This window comes from Cyclopterus lumpus, chromosome 3, assembly GCF_009769545.1.
Source record: "Cyclopterus lumpus isolate fCycLum1 chromosome 3, fCycLum1.pri, whole genome shotgun sequence".
Lineage (NCBI taxonomy): Eukaryota > Metazoa > Chordata > Actinopteri > Perciformes > Cyclopteridae > Cyclopterus > Cyclopterus lumpus.
This window is the reverse complement of record NC_046968.1, coordinates 2,282,699-2,309,396: the sequence shown is the minus strand read 5'-3', so window position 1 is coordinate 2,309,396 and position 26,698 is coordinate 2,282,699. Positions and strand designations below refer to the sequence as shown.

General features: G+C 43.8%; 1 protein-coding gene across 1 annotated transcript in view; it reads left to right on the top strand.

Annotated features, from left to right (window-relative positions):
• Positions 1-26,698, top strand: part of adamtsl3 (ADAMTS-like 3) — a 157,725-nt gene that overhangs the window by 88,347 nt on the left and 42,680 nt on the right. Inside the window, exons 4-5 of the mRNA XM_034562715.1 lie at positions 7,344-7,389; positions 14,089-14,325. Of these exons, the coding sequence (XP_034418606.1) occupies positions 7,344-7,389; positions 14,089-14,325 (283 nt within the window). The remainder of the gene's footprint in view (positions 1-7,343; positions 7,390-14,088; positions 14,326-26,698) is intronic.

Sequence of the window (26,698 nt, the reverse complement as noted above, 5' to 3'; positions counted from 1 at the left end):
GGTTCACCAGCATCAGACACCTCCAGGTCCAATGGACCCTATGAGACGTGAAGTCACAAAGACTCCGGGGAGGAAGCAGAGTTCATTCATGCCCATTCATACACCGATGGCTACCATGCAAGGTGCCACCTGCTCATTCATACTCATTCATACACCGCAGGCACAGCCGAAGTGTGTTGTGGTAACAACGGAATAAGTGGATCTGATCTGCTCTGCCTTTGTCAAGGTTGAAAGGAGTAATAATATTTCAATCAGGAAGAGACCAGTTAGATAAAGAAAGGATGCATGTTTATTGTTAACAGATGGTATGAAATGATGAAGTCTCAGATTCTTTGGCGCTTGGACTCCAGGGGGAGATTTGCAATTGAGGGCCGACTGCCCCGATCAGCAATGAGACAGATCCCCCGTGGAGTCCAGACCTGGTGCTGATGAGCTGATAGAATGATGAGTTGATGAAGCTGATGGATCCGTGGAGACTGGGCGGAGATGGGGAGGTGGAGGGGTGCGTAACGGCAGCATGAAAGAACTGAAGGTAGAGAGACAGTCATATTTAAAAGAGACAGCAGCAAGATGATTGGCTGTCATCGTTACCGCGTGCTTATTGGATAGAGGGGATCAGCTGATCTGCGCAGCTGGTGTCGTGATTGACAGCGCAGAACAACGACAGTAAACAATGAGTGAGAAATTATTGTCAGACATATGAGGAATAGCTGGCGGGCTTTGAGGGGTATGGTCTTCCTGTCTGAACTTGCACTAGAGCTCCATTTGCTGTCTTGCTTCCGACAACCACTCCGAGTTAATATAAAAATAAATATAGGCTCAACTCCACCCAAAACAAAATCAACCTTGTTCCGTAAAATTGCGTGGCTTTTTTTAATGCTTTTTTGCCCTGTAATATTCACGTTCTTTGCAAAAGTATTCATTCATTCATTTATTGCCATATATAGAAAAATAAATGATGTCTTTAGGGATTAAACTTTATCATCATGTCAAATTTAAAAGGGTAGTGATGCCAAAACTAATAAGTAAGATGTGATCCACAACTCAGCCTCAACCTTATGACTCAAATTTGATTGTGCTTCTGAGAAGCCCAGCGTATGCCAGCCTGGCTTTCTTCTCATATGTTGGGCTTCTCAGAATGCTTCATAGCGTGCAGTTATTATAAAGTCTTACCGAGCCATAGGACCAGAGAGAGACTTCTCTAGGCCACTGCTGCCTCTAACATGAACAAACATTACAGAGACAAACAAAAATAAACGGTAAGACTTTGTAATAACTGCACTATCACGTCCGGCTTTTAACTTACTCCAATGTAAACCCAGTTTACATCTGGAAGTCAGGTGATGTAGTATGAAGAGCCACAACGTCTGTGCAGCAAGGAGGACTGGGTCGATGGTTAGGTCAAACCACACAGGACTTTCACCCAGAGGACCGTGGTTCGGGACCAAAAGTAAACAGTGACTTATGTTATGGAACATTGGTGCATTGCATAACATACGTAACTAAACTCACACAGTAAGCGTAGCGTTGGCTACTTAACTGAAGTTACATTACCGATATACCAATTTGAACCTGAACCACAATCCTTTACTAAACCGACCCAAGTAAACCCAATGATGCCAAGGGGTCGTGACCAAGTGTCAGTAATGGGACAAGTTATACATGCCGATATTATAAATGTATAAAACAGCTGAGCTGGGTTTAGATTTGATGGACAATACTTGCTAAATGGATTTGCTTTTATATAGTCTTCCGACTTAATAATTCTTACCGATAGCACTTTGTTGTTTAGCACTTTAGTAGCACTTAAATGGCACTTACTGATAGTATTCTGTAGTTTAACGTTATTGAAGAAATTGTACTTGTTTGATTCTTGTTGTTCTGAGTTTGGATTCATGGTTTAATGCACTTATTGTAAGTCGCTTTGGATAAAAGCGTCAGCTAAATGACATGTAATGTAATGTAATACACCACACAGCCATCAGGATCAATTTGGGGTTCAATATCTTGGACACTGGAGACCACCGAATTCAGATTTACCGGGTTGGCTAACCTAGGCTAAGGGTACATGCCTAATAATGCCCCTTAGCTGTTGTGAAATCACTGTATTCATTATTTATTAAAAAAATTCAATACAAATTGAAAGCCAATAGCAGTGGTTCAAAAGCATAGTTTATCAATGCCTGAATTATGAACTGAATTACAGCCAGCCAGACTTGAATGTGTAATGAAAGAAAACTTGTTTCTGTTGATGTGATTCTGGGTTCATTACTTTCATCCCTCCGTCTGTTTCCTGATAAGTCGTTATCATCACTTTTCATTTTGCCAGCTGTACATTTCCTGGTGAAAGGTGATAGAAAGCGCTCTCATTTCTCTATCAAAGGCATAACTCACATATTCAGAATGCTTTTAATATCTATCATTGGTGAACACTACATTTGTATCCTTCCTTTCCTCTTTTCCCTAAAATCTGGTCTCCAGGAATGTAATGAAATGTCACGATAGGTGTAAGAGGATGATGAGGTTTGTTCTGCATTATAATGAAAGACTGTAACAAACAGAAGTATTTTAAATCAAATTCAAAACATTGTAGATACTGGACAGGACAACATGCTGGGACCCACTTCAGCTGGCCAGCTGGCAGCAGCCGGATGGAACGAACCTCGAGACATTTTATCTTCTAACTCAACAACTGATTCTGCTCCTTCGTTATTTCCACCAGTGCTTTTCTGTTCCTGGTCTCTTGGACGCCTGGCTAGCAGGCCCATTGTTATGCAAGACTGCATAGGAAAATATTGTTATACCATCTTCAGTGTAAAAACTAGCATTGTGATTCATACTCCTCATTTTCCACTTACCTTGGCTGCTCCCTTATGTTCTGTCTCATCCAATTTGTCATTCGTGATGCGGAAATAAAATTCCATTACAACATGTCACTGACTAAATAATTGTGTATATTCTTTTTTAGAAAATTGAGTTTCAACACAATCTTTTCCACACATTGATTTTCTGACCTCTTTAGCCTGCAAGTGGCTCTTTAAAGTCTTTAATCTTGCAAATCACAAAAAAGCAAATTGCAAAACACTTTTGATAAAGTGTTGTGTCACTTGTACACAAGTAAGTGTAAGGTTTCTAGTTTCTGTGGCATACTGGGCTCATTACTAATGGGTATTCTTTCCCATTCCACACTGGAAAAAAACACTTCAATAAGGGACACAATTTATGCTTTATTGGAATTTAACACATTTTGCAGATGTATGTGTAACACTTCTCTGTTACCGACTTACACCGGAGCACAATGACAGCAACAGACCAGGATGGAGAGTTCTTAATGATTTTATTAAGCAGTATGCTCTTCATTTCTGTCATCTGCATTGAATGTGCTGTAACTGTGTTACATTGTTGATTCTGTATACATGACATCTATTGCTTCTGTCCGTCCTGATAGAGTTTTTCCTGAACCGACGTGAGGATGTCGTATGTGTACAGATTGTAATCCTCTGAGGCAAAGTAGTAATTTGTGATTTTGGGCTACACAAAATGAATTGAATTGAATTAACTAATTGACAGAATAATACATTTGGAACATTATTTGTGTTATGTGCAGCTCGACAGGAACACTGGACCCAAACGCCGTCAACGATGGAAAAGCAACTTTTATTGCTAAACAGGATTCCAAAACAGGATTCCAAAAAACCAGGATACAAAACATGCACACAAGATCTTCCACGATCTAGACAAGACGAACCGACAAAGGGGAATGACATGAACAGGACTTAAATACAGAGGGCTGGTGCAGGTGATTGGACACAGGAGGAAACAATCAGGAACAGGGCAGACAATCACAGGGACAGGAAGTGAAGAGAAACAGAGGACACGAGAGACAAGGACTTCAAAATAAGACAGGAAACACGAAACAACACTACAGATCCTGACATAACCCCCCCCTCAAGGGGCGGATTCCAGACGACCCAACACAGTCCCCCAGGGTGGGTGGAGGGGAGCCGGAGGCGGGACCAAAAGCCTGGCAGAAGAAGTCCGGGGGACGGGCCGGAGGACGACCACCAGGAGGACTGACCTGCTCCGGAGGACGGGCAGGAGGACGGCCACCAGGAGGACTGACCTGCTCCGGGGGACGGGCAGAAGGGCGACCACCAGGCGGACGGAAGGGCTCTGGGGGACGGGCTGAAGGACGGCCACCAGGCGGACGGAAGGGCTCCGGGGGACGGACAGGAGGATGGCCACCAGGCACATAGACCTGCTCCGGGGGACGGGCAGAAGGACGGTCACCAGACGGACAGACGGACTCCGGAAAACCGGGCTCAGGGGAACCGGGCTCTGGAGCCGTAGGTCGTGTCAAAGGAAGCGGCCAGGGTGGCGACCGAACACAGGGAGCCTGAGTCGGCCGGGGCGGCGACGTGACCCGGGGAACTGGGGTCTGCCGGGGCGGCGACGTGACCCGGGGAATCGGGGTCTGCCGGGGCGGCGACAGGACAAGGGGAGCCGGGGACGGCCGGGGCGGCGACGGGACACGAGGAGCCGGGGTCGGCCGGGGCGCCGACGGGACACGAGGAGCTGGGATCGGCCGAGGCGCCGACGGGACACGAGGAGCTGGGGTCGGCCGAGGCGCCGACGGGACACGAGGAGCTGGGGTCGGCCGGGGCGCCGACGGGACACAGGGAGCTGGGGTCGGCCGGGGCGCCGACAGGACACGGGGAGCTGGAGTCGGCCGGGGCGCCGACAGGACACGAGGAGCTGGGATCGGCCGAGGCGCCGACCGGACACGGGGAGCTGGAGTCGGCCGGGGCGCCGACAGGACACGAGGAGCTGGGATCGGCCGGGGCGCCGACGGGACACGGGGAGCTGGAGTCGGCCGGGGCGACGACAGGACACGAGGAGCTGGGATCGGCCGAGGCGCCGACGGGACACGAGGAGCTGGGGTCGGCCGAGGCGCCGACGGGACACGAGGAGCTGGGGTCGGCCAGGGCGCCGACGGGACACGTTGAGCTGGGGTCGGCCGGGGCGCCGACGGGACACGAGGAGCTGGGATCGGCCGGGGCGCCGATGGGACACGAGGAGCTGGGGTCGGCCGGGGCGCCGACGGGACAGCATCGGCAGGAACCGGCGGGGACTGCGGCCGAAGCAGGACCCTGTCTAACGCCTGGAGGGACTCCATCATGTCCCGGAAAGCGTCCTGGGACAAGGCAAAGGAAGCAAGGGCCGGCCGGAAGTCCAATAGGTCCCAGGAGGTTGGGGTTGGCCGGAACACGGAGGCGGCAACAGGAACAGGCGAGGGCTGCAGCACGGAGGCGACTGCGGGAACCGGAGTAGTCTGCGGCACAGAGGCGGCAGCCGGAACCCTCCACCGACGCGGTCCGGAGGTTTGCGCCCCCCACTCCGGGGCTGGGCCTGGGTGACCTCTGCCCCTGGGGCTACGAGGCCCCCCATAAGCCAAACGGGTCCCGTTGAAGGGGTCTGGTGCCGAGACCCTATGGGGGTTGTAGTTCCCCTTCTGGAGGCTACGAGGGCCCCCATAGGCCAAGCGGGTCCCTTCGAAGGGGTTTGGTGCCGAGACCCTATGGGGGTTGTAGTTCCCTTTCTGGAGGCTACGAGGGCCCCCATAGGCCAAGCGGGTCCCTTCGAAGGGGTTGTAGGCTGGGTCCATTCTTGGTCGGTTCGTTCTGTTAACAGGATTCCAAAACAGGATTCCAAAAAACCAGGATACAAAACATGCACACAAGATCTTCCACGATCTAGACAAGACGAACCGACAAAGGGGAATGACATGAACAGGACTTAAATACAGAGGGCTGGTGCAGGTGATTGGACACAGGAGGAAACAATCAGGAACAGGGCAGACAATCACAGGGACAGGAAGTGAAGAGAAACAGAGGACACGAGAGACAAGGACTTCAAAATAAGACAGGAAACACGAAACAACACTACAGATCCTGACAATTTGAGCTAATCTGAAACGGATATTGGTGGTGTGTCATACAAAAGCATCACTGTATTGTTGCAGTTGTTTGCAGAGATAAATTAAACATGCTTCTTCAGCATTTCTCTAACATTTTCTTGTGTTTTCCTTTTTACATTATACTTTGTGACATAGTATTTGTGCCCTTTCCTGTGCGGCTGTCATATCAGTGTTCTGAGTTTAGTAGAATAAATTCCCAGACACACAAACAGTTGGTCTGTTGGGCAGTTGTGTTGTAGTTGGTTCATCACTATGGAGCCGTGGCTCGCTGTTGTCTGGGTTTGGTTTAAATTGGAGGCGGCTGAAAGGATGTAGTGTGGTTCCATCTGCCCCAAGATGACAGATGAGACCACGCTCACTTTACACATGGATAAATGAGCTGCTACCCGTTTCTCCTGATGTTATCGTAAGGCAGCAGGAGAAATATGCACTTAGCTCACACCGAGAGATTCTGTGCTACTGCTGCTAACAAGGTGGAACGGATTTAACAGCATGCTGTCACGGGGCAAAGGAACGTTCGGCCATGACACTTTTCACTCAAGGCTCAGGTTATTTCTGAATGTGTGTGTGTGTGTGTGTGTGTGTGTGTGTGTGTGTGTGTGTGTGCGCGCGAGCGTGTATGTCTCTGCGTGCGGAGTGTGCATATGTATTGGTATTTTCCTGTGTGTGTTTATATGTTACCATGTTTACTTCCCACTTTAGGTATTTACCTGCAGGTTCTATCCTATTCTATTCACATGTGATTAAATAATAAATAATTAAAGAATTTCACACATTTCTTTTGATAAGGGAAATACATAGTTATAGCATTGGGTCTATAGAAGTAACTCAAAGGGTCAGTCCACCTTAAGTAGTCTCTATCCATCAAAGCAGTTGACAGTGGCTATCCCCACTGCTTGGAAGTATAAGGCCACCGCCATACAAAGAGGAATATACTGCATTGAATGTCGTTCCTGGTACGCAAAGCATCAAAGAATTACATGGAAAGATCCTCAGCAATGTGTCTGTTCTGTTTCTTCACACACCTCTCTGTCAAGAGTTATTAGTGTTATGAGCTCTGTGGATTTTACTTCTAATAACAGGCAACCGGCAGGCTAATTGTTAGAAAATGCAATATTCTTGTCTTGCTGTTAACAACATCTCTGTTACTACGGAACGGTTACTCCAGCTTGAAAACATCTATTTATTCATAAAAGTAATATCTGTGATACAAAAGTCTGGCAAATACAGACAAGAAAAAGGTGCTCCATCATACGGGCGACTATTTACCATCAGTGGAATTCATTCTCATTAAAGCTTGTGATCAATAACTTAGTGCATGTAGTGTTGTGTTTCCTTAAAGCTATTCTTTTACTTTCCTTTGCAGAAGCTGTGATGGCATAAACATCCGCTACAGAACATGTAGCAACATGGTGAGTCTGAACTTTATCATATTTTTTATAATTACTTTGAGACTTTACATGACTTGAAAAAGAAAACATAATTATGAAAGTATTTAGTTTTCAGCTGTACATTTTACATTCACACCTCTTTTGAAGGTCATAAGTGAATGCCCTCCCAATAAAAATGACAACATCCGCAGTTTGTGCCCAAAACAACATATATGTTCAAGTGACAACCCACTCTGGTCTGTTGATAGCAAAGGAGGTCAACAAGTGACGTTATTAAAGTCTGGTTGTAGATGGATGGATCAACAGACTTTAACATGAGACCATGACCACATGGTTATCATTGTAACCACATGGATATCATTGTGACCACATGGATATCATTGTGACCACATGGTTATTATTGTGACCACATGGATATCATTGTGACCACATGGTTATTATTGTGACCACATGGAAATCATTGTGACCACATGGATATCATTGTGACCACATGGTTATCATTGTGACCACATGGATATCATTGTGACCACATGGTTATTATTGTAACCACATGGATATCATTGTGACCACATGTTATCATTGTGACCACAAGGTTATCATTGTAACCACATGGATATCATTGTGACCACATGGTTATCATTGTGACCACATGGTTATCATTGTAACCACATGGATATCATTGTGACCACATGGTTATCATTGTGACCACATGGTTATCATTGTGACCACATGGTTATCGGTTATCATTGTGACCACAAGGTTATCATTGTGACCACAAGGTTATCATTGTGACCACATGGATATCATTGTGACCACAAGGTTATCATTGTGACCACATGGTTATCGGTTATCATTGTGACCACATGGTTATCATTGTGACCACATGGTTATCGGTTATCATTGTGACCACATGGTTATCATTGTGACCACATGGATATCATTGTGACCACATGGATATCATTGTAACCACATGGTTATCATTGTAACCACATGGTTATCATTGTAACAACATGGTTATCATTGTATGCACATGGATATCATTGTGACCACATGGATATCATTGTAACAACATGGTTATCATTGTGACCACATGGTTATCATTGTGACCACATGGATATCATTGTGACCACATGGTTATCATTGTGACCACATGGATATTATTGTGACCACATGGATATCATTGTGACCACATGAATATCATTGTGACCACATGGTTATCATTGTGACCACATGGTTATCATTGTGACCACATGGTTATCATTGTGACCACATGGATATCATTGTGACCACATGGTTATCATTGTGACCACATGGATATCATTGTGACCACATGGTTATCATTGTGACCACAAGGTTATCATTGTGACCACATGGATATCATTGTGACCACATGGATATTATTGTGACCACATGGTTATCATTGTGACCACATGGTTATCGGTTATCATTGTGACCACATGGTTATCATTGTGACCACATGGTTATCGGTTATCATTGTGACCACATGGATATCATTGTGACCACATGGATATCATTGTAACCACATGGTTATCATTGTAACCACATGGTTATCATTGTAACAACATGGTTATCATTGTATGCACATGGATATCATTGTAACCACATGGTTATCATTGTGGATATCATTGTAACAACATGGTTATCATTGTAACCACATGGTTATCATTGTAACCACATGGTTATCATTGTAACAACATGGTTATCATTGTATGCACATGGTTATCATTGTGACCACATGGTTATCATTGTATGCACATGGTTATCATTGTGACCACATGGATATCATTGTGACCACATGGTTATCATTGTGACCACATAGATATCATTGTAACAACATGGTTATCATTGTAACCACATGGTTATCATTGTAACAACATGGTTATCATTGTATGCACATGGTTATCATTGTGACCACAAGGTTATCATTGTGACCACATGGTTATCATTGTGACCACATGAATATCATTGTGACCATATGGTTATCATTGTGACCACATGGATATCATTGTGACCACATGGTTATCATTGTGACCACATGGATATCATTGTGACCACATGGTTATCATTGTGACCACATGGATATTATTGTGACCACATGGTTATCATTGTGACCACATGGTTATCATTGTGACCACATGGTTATCGGTTATCATTGTGACCACATGGTTATCATTGTGACCACATGGTTATCGGTTATCATTGTGACCACATGGTTATCATTGTGACCACATGGATATCATTGTGACCACATGGATATCATTGTAACCACATGGTTATCATTGTAACAACATGGTTATCATTGTATGCACATGGTTATCATTGTGACCACATGGATATCATTGTGACCACATGGTTATCATTGTGACCACATAGATATCATTGTAACAACATGGTTATCATTGTAACCACATGGTTATCATTGTGACCACATGGTTATCATTGTGACCACAAGGTTATCATTGTGACCACATGGTTATCATTGTGACCACATGGATATCATTGTGACCACATGGTTATCATTGTGACCACATGGATATCATTGTGACCACATGGTTATCATTGTGACCACATGGATATCATTGTGACCACATGGTTATCATTGTGACCACATGGTTATCATTGTGACCACATGGTTATCGGTTATCATTGTGACCACATGGTTATCATTGTGACCACATGGTTATCGGTTATCATTGTGACCACATGGTTATCATTGTGACCACATGGTTATCGGTTATCATTGTGACCACATGGTTATCATTGTGACCACATGGTTATCATTGTGACCACATGGATATCATTGTAACCACATGGTTATCATTGTAACCACATGGTTATCATTGTAACAACATGGTTATCATTGTATGCACATGGATATCATTGTAACAACATGGTTATCATTGTAACCACATGGTTATCATTGTAACAACATGGTTATCATTGTATGCACATGGTTATCATTGTAACCACATGGTTATCATTGTAACAACATGGTTATCATTGTATGCACATGGATACCATTGTAACAACATGGTTATCATTGTAACAAAATGGATATCATTGTAACCACATGGTTATCATTGTAAGCACATGGATATCATTGTAACAACATGGTTATCATTGTAGCCACATGGTTATCATTGTAACAACATGGATATCATTGTAACCACATGGTTATCATTGTAGCCACATGGTTATCATTGTAACAACATGGATATCATTGTAACAACATGGTTATCATTGTAGCCACATGGTTATCATTGTAACAACATGGATATCATTGTAACCACATGGTTATCATTGTAACAACATGGTCATCATTGTAGCCACATGGTTATCATTGTAAGCACATGGATATCATTGTAACTACATGGTTATCATTGTGGATATCATTGTAACAACATGGTTATCATTGTAACAAAATGGATATCATTGTAACCACATGGATATCATTGTAACTACATGGTTATCATTGTGGATATCATTGTAACAACATGGTTATCATTGTAACAAAATGGATATCATTGTAACCACTTGTTTATCATTGTAACAACATGGTTATCATTGTAGCCACATGGTTATCATTGTAACAACATGGATATCATTGTAACCACATGGTTATCATTGTAACAACATGGTTATCATTGTAGCCACATGGTTATCATTGTAAGCACATGGATATCATTGTAACTACATGGTTATCATTGTGGATATCATTGTAACCACATGGTTATCATTGTAACAACATGGTTATCATTGTAGCCACATGGTTATCATTGTAAGCACATGGATATCATTGTAACTACATGGTTATCATTGTGGATATCATTGTAACCACATGGTTATCATTGTAACAACATGGTTATCATTGTAGCCACATGGTTATCATTGCAACCACATGGATATCATTGTAACTACATATATATCATTGTAATCACATGGATATCATTGTAACTACATATATATCATCATAACCACATGGATATCATTGTAACTACATATATATTATCGTAACCACATGGTTATTATTGTAACCATAACATTTTTCCATACAGGCAATCCAATATTCAAGTAGTAATATTCACATTCTTTAACAGCAGCGTGCTACACAACCCAAGTCCGATGCTTTCTCTTCAGTGTCTCTCGTTCCTCTGCCAGTGCTTAGCCTGCCAGCTGCTGTCAACCTGACGCTGACATGCTGCTCCAGCTGCTTAGAGCAACAAGAGCATTTCTGATATTTTCCTAAAGACTTTTTTTCTTTCTCCTTTTTTTCCAAAAAATACATTCAAAAAACTAAGTCTGATTTTAGTTGGACTTTAATTGAACTGTGTATTTTAGATTTTCTATTAGATATATGGAGTGACGGTTCTTCTTTTGGGAAGCTGATGGTATATCTTCAGTTCTCAGTAATTGGAATCTCTGAGTTAATGCATATCAACTTAATAATTCAAACTCTTCTGACCTCTAGTATTTAAAGTAAGGGCCTTGTGAAAATAAAGGTGTGTTGGTCGAACCTGTTCTTTAATATTCATCTCAGATACATACAGTATGTAGCCAATATGTTAAGCTGCTAGTTGTGTACACTAACTAGGCTGCCACTCAAAATGGTTGTGCCCCGAGTTTCCCAACCAAAAAAAGGCAAACCAAAGATGAATGACGGCTGAACTGATTCTTTTGAGTTTGATTAAATTATAACTTTGTTTTCTTAAAATCAAACCAAACCAAAATAGATTTTAAAAGGATAAAGGGTGTGTGTATCACAAAAGTGTAATATGCTCTGTGTGTGTCAGGTTGGGAAATGAAGGAGACTATGTCTAAGCGAATATTCCCTCCACCAGTCCTTGACAGACCATCATGTAATATCAACATTGTCATTTGATCCATGAGAAACCAGCAACCACAACCGCTCCAAGGACTTCACTTTCCCAAGCCACAGAAGAACATCCAGCCGGTTGAGACAACCTTCTTACACATTATTTTAATCAGAGGAAGTCTTATTTCTCTTCTTCCCTGCTGAAGGGTTTAGTCTGGATTCATTGTAGAGCTTCAATAACATCAAGTGGGAAATGGTCCCAGGATAATATTCATCCCCTTTCCCCCAATTTACACAAGGAGAGCAACTATCTGAACCGAATGCTGTGTTTAATAGGCTCCATACAGGCATCTGAAGAATATGTCGACAGGCTGAGTGAAGCTGATGTGTCGGGCTAGATGTGTCCAGTTTTTAGTCTGGGAGAAGAGAGATATTGGCTTCCAATAGTCTGCCAGTTGTCACCCAGTGGAACCAGCATACCCTATTGATCTGAGCTTTCAGTCCCAAGAACTTGCCAGGTGTTAAGATGTTGAGAGCTTTTCTGCTACATTACCTCCTCTGCCATGTTCCAACATGCTGGATATTTCCTCCATCCCTTCTGAACCACACAGATTTGAATATAATCTTATATTTTATTACCTTCTTTAAAATGCGGTTTCAATTGTCGTAGAAATTGCATTTGTGACTGTGTACCTTGGCCACCAATAAGCAAGGTTCCAACGTTACCTGGAAAACCTGCAAGCTCTTTATTCAGCTTTCTAGTAGAAGACTGAATTGGCTCAGATATCGGCCCCAGCACCCTGAATAGGATAAGCGGCCTGGATAATGGCATATTGGAATCAGTGTTTGTGAAAATAAATAAATGTCAAAATGTTAGCTTCATAGACATGTACACACTTGAAAAACTTCACAGACATATATACAATTTGCCATGTGTTAAAATACACAAGATAAAAAACTAGTAGGTAAAAGGTGGGTTTGGATGCAAGTACTAAATATTAACAATTAATACATATCTTATAGACATGGTAAAAAAAACTGCAGGTCATTAATTATATATCTCTTGAAGATGTCTCTTGTTGCTGTGGGTCTCCTGTATTGTCTTCCTGATGGGAGTTTTTCAAATTCATTAAACAAACGATGTGCAGGGTCCTGAACTACCTCTTAGTTTGTGTACTGTACAGCTCCACCAGCTTTCTTTGGGGGTTCTGCAAAGTTTTGCTAGCAGTATATCTTTCTCAAAACGTCTTTGCCCATCTCAAAGCTATTTAATTTCAATGCCTTCTTAAAATGTAGTCTTGATTGCTCTTACATAGTTAGGTTGGTGTCTAATCCCTTTTCTAGTCTTCCGACCACTCAAAGTTAGCTAGATACTCATAATCAATAATGTGCGTGCCAGAAAACTAAGAAACATACTCACCACTCGTGCCACTGACGGGCATCGCATTGGTCAGCATTCTAATTCTAATAAAACTTCATAAATGATAATCATCTAGAGGTCCTTAATAATTGTTTTTGAATACATATTACTTAATTTACAAATGGGGTATGAAAACCCAATCATGAAACACATAATAGTCAAGCTTATCAATCAAGAATAAAACATGTATAACTGTGTTCATGAATTGCATACTAATGAGTGTAAATGTTGGAACAATGCTTTATTACATGATGAATTAAGTGTTTAATCATACTTAACTGATGCTAAATAGCGTGTAGTTATTATAAAGTGTTATTAAATGTTAGGAGACACATGACCTGTGAAATGGAATATGAGAGAAACATTGGTAAAAAAAATTTAATTTGTAAATTTGAATAACATCCTTTAAATGAAAATGTACCAAAGTGAGTCTGAAATGAATTGTCCTCGTTGTTCTTCTCCTCAGGATTGCCCAGCAGAGTCAGGTGATTTCCGGGCCCAGCAATGTTCAGCCCACAACGACATCAAGTACCAGGGTGTCACCTACGAGTGGTTCCCGTCACCGTATGACCCCTCAGCACCCTGTGCACTGCGGTGCCAGACCAAAGGGAGAAGTCTCACTGTGGAACTGGCTCCCAAGGTGCTGGATGGGACACGGTGCCGGGCGGATGCGTTTGACATGTGCATCAGTGGAGTGTGTCAGGTAACGGGTCGCTCTACAAGTCAGTGTCATCCACCTCTGATAGAAATAACGCCACCGTTTGTCTCATCATCTATGTGAAAGATGTATGGCCTGTAAAGCTCGACTTGTTTAATATGTACATTTATTAATTGGATAGTGCATGCATGAGTTCACATGTTAATCGTGTTCTTTCGTTTATTTGTCTCCAAAATGGTCATTTGGGCACATTTGGGCACCATCTGTGCAATTTGAATTTTCTCATGTACCAAACCATACATTTCTCTTGTATATTACTTATGGTGTTCAATACATCCAAATACAGCAGTCTTTGGCCTTTCTTTGAAAAAATGCTTTTTTCTTCTTCTAATCAACAAAGCAGCATTTGCTGACTGTAAAGCGCTAAATCGCTTCATGTTGCTGTGTTCTTTGGTTCATATCTCGGTGATGCTTTGGTGCAGAAAGATGTTCTAAAGATGTTTAGAATCTGTGTTAAATCCTTTTGCTTTTTGCTGTCTGGCTTTTTATGATAGCACCGAGCTACGGGTTGCTAGTTCCGGAAACGGGCTTAGTGGGCTGACTGTCACGGATTGGCTGGGAGCCACAGGAAATAGGACTCAAAATGCAGATAAAGAGGCGGTAGTCATAACTCAGGAAATAGGACTCAAAATGCAGATAAAGAGGCGGTAGTCATAACTCAGGAAATAGGACTCAAAATCAGTTGTACAATTTTACACTAGTGACCTGATTTATTTTCCTCAACAAAATATAACCAAACGAACATGAAATGTTCCCGATGATAGAGGCAACACAAACAGCCCAACTCAGTGAGTTGTGATCAGTGAGTGGAAAGCTTGTTTTTTTGAGATAACAAAATAATTAACTCATGATTTCAAGACAACGGCATGAAATAAAAATTGTTTCCATCGTTCAGAATGTCCTCATTGCTTCGTTGCTATGCAGCCAATAATATGGCCTCACATGTGTTAATGGGGCCAACATGAAGTGCGAGGGTGAGCTGGGACATGGAAAGTGTTCCCTACAGTGTCGTAATCATGTCACAGACTCTATTCTTAGTGGAGCTTTGTTAGGATACACAGAGCTGGATTTGCTGTGGAATGCTTCCACTCCCTGGCTGGCTGCTTGATAAGAGGCGTTTGTGACAGGAGGAGGAGCACATGTATCACTCTTGACAGATCCATTTCCAAACAATTATAACTCTTCGGCACATAGGTGATGGAGCAGATTACGATTTCCAGCTTCTTACCGAGTGTTCTTGTATTGGAAAACCTATAGCTTTATTAAAGTGGAAAACAACAGATTTGTCGGTTTGACATGACACAAGTTCACATTCCCCAGGCCTGTAAACAGGGGAGACTGTCGGTTTCATACTTGAGGTGTTTAAAAACTACTTTGTAATAGGTTTTTTAAATTGAAAACATTCATTTGGAGAATATTCATTGTGAGTGCTAGAAAGGATTTCCTGCTGTAAATGATACGGCCAGCTAGAGCCATGTCACTTCTGCTTGTGGTCCTAAGTGTGTGTGCGTGTGTGTGAGCGTGTGTGTGTGAGCGTGTGTGTGTGAGCGTGTGTGTGTGTGTGAGTGTGTGTGTGCGTGAGTGTGTGTGTGTGTGAGTGTGTGTGTGTGTGTGTGTGTGTGTATTGTTAACTATATTAGCTTAGGCCAGGGGTGGGCCATTCATTTTTATCAAGGGGCCACAGGCTGAGCCATGTGACAGCTGTGTGGTGGTCTGTCATGTGACAGCTGTGTGGTAGTCTGTCATGTGACGGCTGTGTTGTAGTCTGTCATGTGACAGTTGTGTGGTAGTCTGCCATGTGACAGCTGTGTGGTGGTCTGTCATGTGACGGCTGTGTTGTAGTCTGCCATGTGACAGCTGTGTGGTGGTCTGCCATGTGACAGCTGTGTGGTAGTCTGTCATGTGACGGCTGTGTTGTAGTCTGCCATGTGACAGCTGTGTGGTAGTCTGTCATGTGACAGCTGTGTGGTAGTCTACCATGTGACGGCTGTGTTGTAGTCTGTCATGTGACAGCTGTGTGGTAGTCTGTCATGTGACGGCTGTGTGGTAGTCTACCATGTGACGGCTGTGTGGTGGTCTGTCATGTGACAGCTGTGTGGTGGTCTGTCATGTGACAGCTGTGTTGTAGTCTGTCATGTGACAGCTGTGTGGTAGTCTGTCATGTGACAGCTGTGTGGTAGTCTGCCATGTGACAGCTGTGTGGTAGTCTGTCATGTGACGGCTGTGTTGTAGTCTGTCATGTGACAGTTGTGTGGTAGTCTGCCATGTGACAGCTGTGTGGTGGTCTGTCATGTGACGGCTGTGTTGTAGTCTGCCATGTGACAGCTGTGTGGTGGTCTGTCATGTGACGGCTGTGTTGTAGTCTGCCATGTGACAGCTGTGTTGTAGTCTGTCATGTGACAGTTGTGTGGTAGTCTGCCATGTGACAGCTGTGTGGTAGTCTGCCATGTGACAGCTGTGTGGTGGTCTGTCATGTGACGGCTGTGTTGTAGTCTGCCATGTGACAGCTGTGTTGTAGTCTGTCATGTGACAGCTGTGTGGTGGTCTGTCATGTGACAGCTGTGTTGTAGTCTGTCATGTGACAGCTGTGTGGTGGTCTGTCATGTGACAGCTGTGTGGTAGTCTGCCATGTGACAGCTGTGTTGTAGTCTGTCATGTGACAGTTGTGTGGTAGTCTGCCATGTGACAGCTGTGTGGTAGTCTGCCATGTGACAGCTGTGTGGTGGTCTGTCATGTGACAGCTGTGTTGTAGTCTGTCATGTGACAGCTGTGTGGTGGTCTGTCATGTGACAGCTGTGTGGTAGTCTGCCATGTGACAGCTGTGTTGTAGTCTGTCATGTGACAGTTGTGTGGTTGTCTGCCATGTGACAGCTGTGTGGTAGTCTGCCATGTGACAGCTGTGTGGTGGTCTGTCATGTGACGGCTGTGTTGTAGTCTGCCATGTGACAGCTGTGTGGTAGTCTGCCATGTGACAGCTGTGTGGTGGTCTGTCATGTGACGGCTGTGTTGTAGTCTGCCATGTGACAGCTGTGTGGTGGTCTGCCATGTGACAGCTGTGTGGTAGTCTGTCATGTGACGGCTGTGTTGTAGTCTGCCATGCGACAGCTATGTGGTAGTCTGTCATGTGACAGCTGTGTGGTAGTCTACCATGTGACGGCTGTGTTGTAGTCTGTCATGTGACAGCTGTGTGGTAGTCTGTCATGTGACGGCTGTGTGGTAGTCTACCATGTGACGGCTGTGTGGTGGTCTGTCATGTGACAGCTGTGTGGTGGTCTGTCATGTGACAGCTGTGTTGTAGTCTGTCATGTGACAGCTGTGTGGTAGTCTGTCATGTGACAGCTGTGTGGTAGTCTGCCATGTGACGGCTGTGTTGTAGTCTGCCATGTGACAGCTGTGTGGTGGTCTGTCATGTGACAGCTGTGTGGTAGTCTGCCATGTGACAGCTGTGTTGTAGTCTGTCATGTGACAGTTGTGTGGTAGTCTGCCATGTGACAGCTGTGTGGTAGTCTGCCATGTGACAGCTGTGTGGTGGTCTGTCATGTGACGGCTGTGTTGTAGTCTGCCATGTGACAGCTGTGTGGTAGTCTGCCATGTGACAGCTGTGTAGTGGTCTGTCATGTGACGGCTGTGTTGTAGTCTGCCATGTGACAGCTGTGTGGTAGTCTGCCATGTGACAGCTGTGTAGTGGTCTGTCATGTGACGGCTGTGTTGTAGTCTGCCATGTGACAGCTGTGTGGTAGTCTGCCATGTGACAGCTGTGTAGTGGTCTGTCATGTGACGGCTGTGTTGTAGTCTGCCATGTGACAGCTGTGTGGTAGTCTGCCATGTGACAGCTGTGTAGTGGTCTGCCATGTGACGGCTGTGTGGTAGTCCGTCATGTGACGGCTGTGTGGTAGTCTACCATGTGACGGCTGTGTGGTAGTCTGTCATGTGACAGCTGTGTGGTAGTCTGTCATGTGACGGCTGTGTGGTAGTCTGCCATGTGACGGCTGTGTGGTAGTCTGTCATGTGACGGCTGTGTGGTAGTCTGTCATGTGACAGTTGTGTGGTAGTCTGCCATGTGACAGCTGTGTGGTGGTCTGTCATGTGACAGCTGTGTGGTAGTCTGCCATGTGACAGCTGTGTGGTGGTCTATCATGTGACAGCTGTGTGGTGGTCTGTCATGTGACGGCTGTGTTGTAGTCTGCCATGTGACAGCTGTGTGGTGGTCTGTCATGTGACGGCTGTGTTGTAGTCTGCCATGTGACAGCTGTGTGGTGGTCTGCCATGTGACAGCTGTGTGGTAGTCTGTCATGTGACGGCTGTGTTGTAGTCTGCCATGTGACAGCTGTGTGGTAGTCTGTCATGTGACAGCTGTGTGGTAGTCTGTCATGTGACGGCTGTGTGGTAGTCTACCATGTGACGGCTGTGTGGTAGTCTGTCATGTGACGGCTGTGTGGTGGTCTGTCATGTGACGGCTGTGTTGTAGTCTGTCATGTGACGGCTGTGTGGTAGTCTACCATGTGACGGCTGTGTGGTGGTAGTCTATGTCACGATGCTCAGTCTCCTACAAAAGTGCAACAGACTGCCTGTGATGCAATGCTCTTGCCCTGATGAAGTTAACTATTTTAGTTACAACATCAATAACATGGTTAATTTGTAGCACTGACTTACACAACACTACTGATGATGACAATGAAAAAAGAGCAATTTCTGGTCACGGTTCATTTCAGTCACTTTATCCTGCATTTGCTTCAGAAGTCTTCACATGTTTCCTCTGATGTGGACAACCATCCGTTGTAACACCTGCCAGTTTGTCCCATTTCAGTTCCAGCTTGTCTCACATGTGAACAAATCGTCCCTTTCTTTGGCCACATTGCTGCCAGCTTCTCCGTGATCTTAAAGTCCTTCGTTATCCCACGTACAAAGACGAGTAACTGGGCGGCGGCGCGGAGGTCACAGCTCTCATCCAAAGCCAGGGAGAAAAAGTCCAAATTGTCTGCTTTGTTTTGCAGCTGATGCTCCAGATTTCCTGGATCTTTCTTGTCATGTTCGTCTGGAGAGCGGCGCATCCTCAAACGCCTCAATACTTAACTCGCCTTCAAAGTAAAAACAGTGCTGTTGTATTCCATTAATGGCGTTGTAGCGTTAGACATTCCTGCAGCAGTCTATCGTTTTGCAGTCACCAAATTGGTTAGCTAGTAGCTCCTAGTAGCTAGCATTCACGGGAGAAAAACATCAGACAACCATCGTCTCGTTGGTCTGGGAATTCACACAGTTTATTCTGCGCATGCGCACAACAGCATCCAAGTGCACGCAGGCACACACGTTCTCATGTGACGTTACTGCATAGGCTATTTAACATGGCTCTGCTACCCATTTATACAAATATGCTCAACACTCCCACTCAAAGACATGTGTATAGCTCTCTATAGTGGTAAATAGAAACCAAAAATACATAACTCCAAAATAAAACATGTTGCATATTGGCAGTGTTCTAAAGACTTCAAAAACATTCACATCTGTCAGTTCACATTACTCTCCAAACAAATACCCCTTGAAACTCTCAAACTTAGCCCTTGTCACTGGCTTGGTAAGGACATCAGCTGCCATGTTTTCAGTAGGACGGTATTCTATAGATACTTTCCCTTCAGCGTGTGCAGACCGTACAAAGTGATACTTTATATCTATGTGTTTGCTTCTCTGTCTGCATACTGGGTTCTTAGATAAAGCTATCGCCTCCTGATTGTCCTCATATATCTTGACTGGTAGATGCTGGTTACTACCATCTATCCCTCTAAGTAGTTGTACAAGGTACATACTCTCTTTAATAGTGGCTGCTAGTGTCATATACTCAGCTTCACAGGTGGATAATGCCACCGTTGGCTGCTTCCACGATATAACTGGACCATTTTCAGTTAAGCTGAAACAGTATCCACTTGTGCTCCTCCTATCATCCCTATCGGCTGCCCAATCAGCATCACTATATCCCTCCAGTTGTAGTATGCTTTCCTCACATTTCTGGTAGTGTAGTTCTTGATCTATGGTACCCTTTAAGTACCTCAGTATGTGTTTTGCTGTAGCCCAATGCTGTTGCTTTGGTTCTGCTAGGTATTGAGATTGAGAGTTTACTCACAACCCAGCTCATGTCAGGTCTGGTACATGTCATAATGTATATCAAGCTACCTACTATCTCTCTATATCCTGTTGAATCAATAACTTCACCCTCACTGTCAAAGTTTAGCTTTTGTTCACATGGGGTGGATCTTGGTTTGCATTCGGACATTCCAAACTTCGTTAATATCTTCTCTATGTGTCTCTTTTGTGTCATTTTGATCTCTCCCTCAGTCTGTCTGAAATCGATACCCAGGAAGTGTTTAAGTGGACCCATATCTTTCATCTTAAACCTTCTCTTCAACATTTCTTTTACATCACTGAGTAAGGTTTTGTTACTCACTGCTGTGATTAAGTCATCTACCCCTACTAACAGAATCACTTTCTCGTTCTCAGATTTTCTGCTGTAGACACAATGATCAGCATCATTTTGCACAAAACCATTCTCTGTAAGGTGCTCATGCAGTAACATGTTCCAGTTATGCCCGGACTGTTTTAAACCATACAATGACTTGTTGAGTTTACACACTAAGTGTTCCCCTGTTTTTGGCTTGATCTCAAAACCTTCCGGTTGCTCCATGTATACCTCACAGTCTATTGGAGCATGGAGATAAGCAGTCTTTACATCCATTTGGTGTAGGGTAAGATCTTCCTGTACAGCCACCTGCATTAATGCTCGTATGCACCCTGTCGGTGAAAAAGTCTCTTTATAATCAATCCCTTCAACTTGACTACCCCTTTGCGACATATCTGGCTTTACAAGTCTCAGATCCATCTGGGCTCTCTTTCACTGCATATACCCAGCGACCTCCCACTGCTTGTTTGCCTCTTGGCAGTGGGGTCAGAGTGAAAGTATTATTCTCTGTCAAAGAGTTCATTTCCTCTTTTATCGCGTCAGCCCACATTTTTGACTTCTTAGAGTCCATTGCCTCTTTAAGTGTTTTAAGTACATCACAAGCCACTCTGTAGAAATAATCTACATTTTCACATTCGTCATTATTACACTCAGCTTTACACTGGTACTCTTTTAAGTTTGTGGGGCGACTATGGGTCAGTGGTTAGCATGCCCGTCTTTCAATCAAGAGGTTGGCAGTTCAATCCCCGCCCTAGTTGATGTGTCCTTGAGCAAGACACTTAACCCTGCATTGCTCCCCGTAGCTGTGTCTACGGTGTATAATGTAAAGTGTCTTTGAGTATCTTGAAAAGCACTATAAAAATGAAATTGATTATTATTAAGTATTCTGGAGCCTTTCTCTGTCTCATAGGGTATCTCTTTTCTCCCTCTTCTCCCTGAGTACTATCTGTCTGGGTCGGACCTGCCTCAGCAGCCTCTTCAGGCTGTCCCTGACCCTGGTTGACTATCTTTGATGGTGTATCTCCATAACACTCAATGTCTCCCCCCATTTAACAATCTGTTTGAATTTCACCAGCCTATGTTTTAGGACTTTTCCTGTCTCGGGATAATACACGTTATATGCTGGACTATATTTGTCATAGCCTACAAGGATCCCCTTTTTGCATCTAGAATCCAGCTTTTTCTTATCCTGCTGATATACGTAGCATTCAGAGCCAAATATATTCATGTTGGATAGGTTAGGTGTTTTTCCTGTGAAAACACGGTAAGGTGTCTGCTCTAGCCGCTTACTGTAGCACCTGTTGCGGATTTGAGCTGCTGTCTGTACAGCATATGTCCATAATTGCTTTGGGAGGTTACTCTCCAATAGCATGCATCGAGACATCTCGAATAAGGTTCTCCAACCTCTTTCGGCAGTTCCATTCTGATGAGGTGAGTAGGGTGCACTCTTCTCATGCCTTATCAAGTTACTCCTCAGTAAAGACTGGAACTCCTGCCCGGTAAACTCTGTGCCGTTATCAGACCGTATGCACTTTATCTTTCCATATGGAGCTACATCTGCTATGAATTTTTCTGTAGCTTTTGTCATGTCACTCTTTGCTTTAATAAAGTATGGAAAAATCATCCCACTGTAATCATCAGTAAATGCTATTGCATACCTGTATCCATCCTTATCTGCGGGTTCTATAGGACCGCATAGGTCTGTGTGTACTAGCTCTAGTACGGTTGTAGCTTTAGTGTCTGCCTGTCTGTTTCTGTTTTGTGTAAATTTACCCTGTGTGCATATTTCACAGTTTTGGTTGGACTTGTCATGTTTCCCTTTTATAGACATCCCTTCAACCACCTTTTCTAATTTTGCAACATCATCAAAATTACAATGACCAAGTATCTTATGCCACGTTTGAATGTCATGACAACCATACACTTCATCAACATTTTCATCCTCTGCAGTGCTAAGGTAATACAGCCTACCATACACATCCATTTTGAATATGGTACCATCCTTGTGGACCAGCAAGTCATTACCGTCCTTGAAACGGACCTCAGCTCCGTCGGCTGCTTTGACTGAAAAGATGTTTTGTGGAAACGATGGGATGTAGAGTGCTTGCTTGAGCCTCGTTTTCACCTGTCGTCCCTCGCTGTCCAGCAAGTAGACTTTGGCGTCTCCCCTCATCTTCGCCATCCCGCTCACCTTGGATCCGTCAGCGAGCTCGATCATGTGGTCCTCGGGTCTGAAGCTCTTGTCAACTGTTTTGAACTTTGTGGCGTCGTTGATCATGTGTGTTGTGGCGCCGCAGTCGACCATGAGACCCTTCTTGTTCCTTCTTTGTGTAGGACAGTCACTCAGCCTGAAACAGAAAGATGTATGCTCTGCCTCTGTCTCTCCATCAGCTTTCTTCACATGGTCACGGCCACGTCCTCGGCTGCGTCCCCTTCCTCGGTGTGGTGTGTCCCATTTTCGTTCCTCTCTTCTCACCTGGTAACCGTCAGGACATGCCCTGGCCATGTGTCCCTTTTTACCGCACGTGTAACACTCGACATCAGCCAGGTCCATTTTCTTTCCTCTTCCTCTTCCTCGTGGCCACGTTGCCCCGCTAGTCTTCATCACGTTGTCTTCTTCAACATTCACGTCACTCTTCCCATATTTTTCAGTACTCTCGTAACTTCGCAGTTTTGTTTTAAACTCGTCGAACGTTACAGTGTCACTTGTCTGAGTGATGTACACGATGAATGGCTTGTATGAGTCAGGTAGTCCTTTTACTACCATAGCCATTTGAAGCCCATCACTAATATGCTCTTCTGCTCTTCTTAATGACGTGAATATAGTCTCTGCTTGAATATTATAGTCCGTGACCGTTTCATTACTAGCCTTATGGAGCGAGGAAAGTTCACAATACAAACTCACAACGCGGGGTTTGTCTTTTCCCGCATAGTGCTCGCGGAGAATATTCAGTGCTCTTCTTCCATCACGTTTCCCGTCCCTCATTACCAATGACAAGCTCTTGTTGTCTAGACATTGCACTAGTTCTGCATATGCCTCACCGTTCTTTTCCTCGTCTTCCGCGAGAGCTGCTTCGTCACCCTCAGCTATCTCCGGGTCTTCCGAGATAACTTCTCTGAGGCGGCGTAACTCCATGTGCGCGAGGAACCTCGTTTCCCAGAGCTCGTAACTTTTCTCATCACCGTCGAATAAAAGTCTGAACCACCTTTGGTCTGATTGACTGGGCCCATAACCTGTAGCAGTCTATCGTTTTGCAGTCACCAAATTGGTTAGCTAGTAGCTCCTAGTAGCTAGCATTCACGGGAGAAAAACAACAGACAACCATCGTCTCGTTGGTCTGAGAATTCACACAGTTTATTCTGCGCATGCGCACAACAGCATCCAAGTGCACGCAGGCACACACGTTCTCATGTGACGTTACTGCATAGGCTATTTAACATGGCTCTGCTACCCATTTATACAAATATGCTCAACAGGCGTGTACTTATTTATTATTTTTTTATTGACCTCACCCGCGCTGGACTGGAACAGCCAAAGGGCCGGGTCTGGCCTAGACCCTAGTCTAGTCACTAGGGCCTAGGCCAGACCCGGCCCTTTGAAATCTTGCTTCAAACTAGTATGCTCTACGTACCCCTCTAGCCTCAGTTTGATCTGAGAACGTTTGTACCACTGAACAGTCTTTCCCTAAAGTGTGTACTATATCACAACTCCAATTATGCTCTCCCAAACAATTGACAAAACCATCATAACTGTTAAGAACTTTCTGATATTGAGGAATTTGTTCTAAAATCGGTCAATAGGTATTCATCTTTTTGACTCAACACATCAAAAATATTGATGTGAACTCGGCTGCATTGAATAGGAATGTTCAAATGGAAAACAAGCTAAAGAGAATGGGAGGAACTCAATGCAAAAGAGAAAGAGTAAAGAAAGAAATTCAGACTGAAAAAGGGAGTAGAAGAATAATGCTTCCTCAACAACAGCTGATATGATAGCATCCCCACCAGAAGCATTAACATACGCTGCTTATGCAAATCCAGCTGTCACACAGCACCAGCTCTCAATGCAGCTCCTTTGCTACAGAAGGCAGATAACATGTGAAACTGCATAATATCCTGTAATGATTTCTTAATACACAAGTCGGAGGTTAAACCGTACCCCCTCTACAGTTGTCATCCTGAAATATCTATAACAGCACAACAGCATATTTTCAAAAGTAACTTTTTTTGTGTCTTAGTATCAATATTAGATATCATGTTTGGATCCTGCTGTGTGTCATAATGGAAAACCCCAGTCATATGCCATTAACGCAAGTATCTGTAATGCAGAAGTTGGTGTTAAATCTGTTTCATGACCAACACCCAGCATTGACAACGTTGCGTCACGTGACTCTACAGCACTGAGTCACCTGAAGTAGTTATTGTGACAAGCATACTTATTGTTAACAATTATGTTTTTCCTAATCCTGACTATTCAAGTTGTTTCAAGTTGTTAATCACAAGTTACAGTGTTAACAGCTGCTATTTCACAACATTAACCACATGTTACAACGTTAACCTACATTTGTTCATGTCAACCACACATCCACCTTCTATAATGATGCCAGTGGCTTCTGCCAAAGCAGCCAAATATGATGAGTAGGGATAAAATCACAATGTGCCGACAAGAAATCTGCTCACGTTATTGTCAGGCTTAACGAAAGAAGGGAAATGTGATGGCACTCACACTTTGTTTATGGTGATGTTTAGATGAACTGGACAATATTTCTCTTTAATCTGAATAGTTCAACAGCATGTCACTTGAGGAGGGAACAACCCAAGTTTTCCACAGTTATCTGTTATTTTGTAGCACAGTGGCAATTTTAACTGTGCTTCAAAGAAAGGCCATCGGGTGCAAAAGGTAAAATCATTTTTAATATTTTGTTGGAATAGTGAAAAAGGAGCAAAAAGTATTACAGTGTTCTTGATGTGCACATACAGTGTACATTATATATCTCTTGGTGCATATTTACATTTATGCAGCTGCAGCCTTTATGTTAATATGAGGGCAAATCAATGTCAATATCCACAAGCGCATGCAAATTACTTCTGCGACAGCTTTCGCATCACTCCACGCAGGATATTTCACGGCCTGCCAGGAGAAGCACAACCTCAGTAATAGGGGACTTCAGTATGTGTGTGTTGTTTGCTGTTTGGTAAGGACCCAGGTAGAAACCATTAGAGCTTGTTTCCTCCAGGCTAGAAAAGTGAACCTCCTCCTCTTTGTTTGGCGAGCAATCGGCCAACAAGTTCATTTGAATGTGCTGGAATCCGCCCGTAAAAATCCAACAATTACTTGATGGACTCAGGCTGCTTCTGGACCAACAATCAGGCCAGAAAAAGAACCGTCTTGGCATGCAGAGAGGGCACTGGGCATGACCGGGATGAAATGGCATCACATGGCTGGTGATGGAGGCAGACGCTCAGGATGGAGTGCCGGGTAGCTGTGGTACTGTAGCAGAATGTTAGTCTGTGGCGGAATGAGGCCAATCCCTCCTCTACTGCATGTGTGTGGATTAATAATACACCACAAAGCAGCATGACATCAAGCTGTATACAAGAAGAGAAAGTAAGTACAATTCCATGGAGTAAAGGAGAAGAGAACAGTGGTGTGTAATAGTGTCTGTCAGTGTGTGTATGTGTCACTTTGTCACAGCAACTCGCATGACAAGCCTCAACATATCTACATGAGGCTGTGTGAGCACGAGAGGTAGATTAAATACAACTCAGGAATAGAGGAGAACTCACTGTTCAGTCGCACATAAGTCTGTACAACGAAGAAAATCAAAGTATATACTAAGCAGAATTAAATTGACAACATACATACAACGGTATGTGATCATATTTGGGGCTTAGAAAAGTCTACTTTCT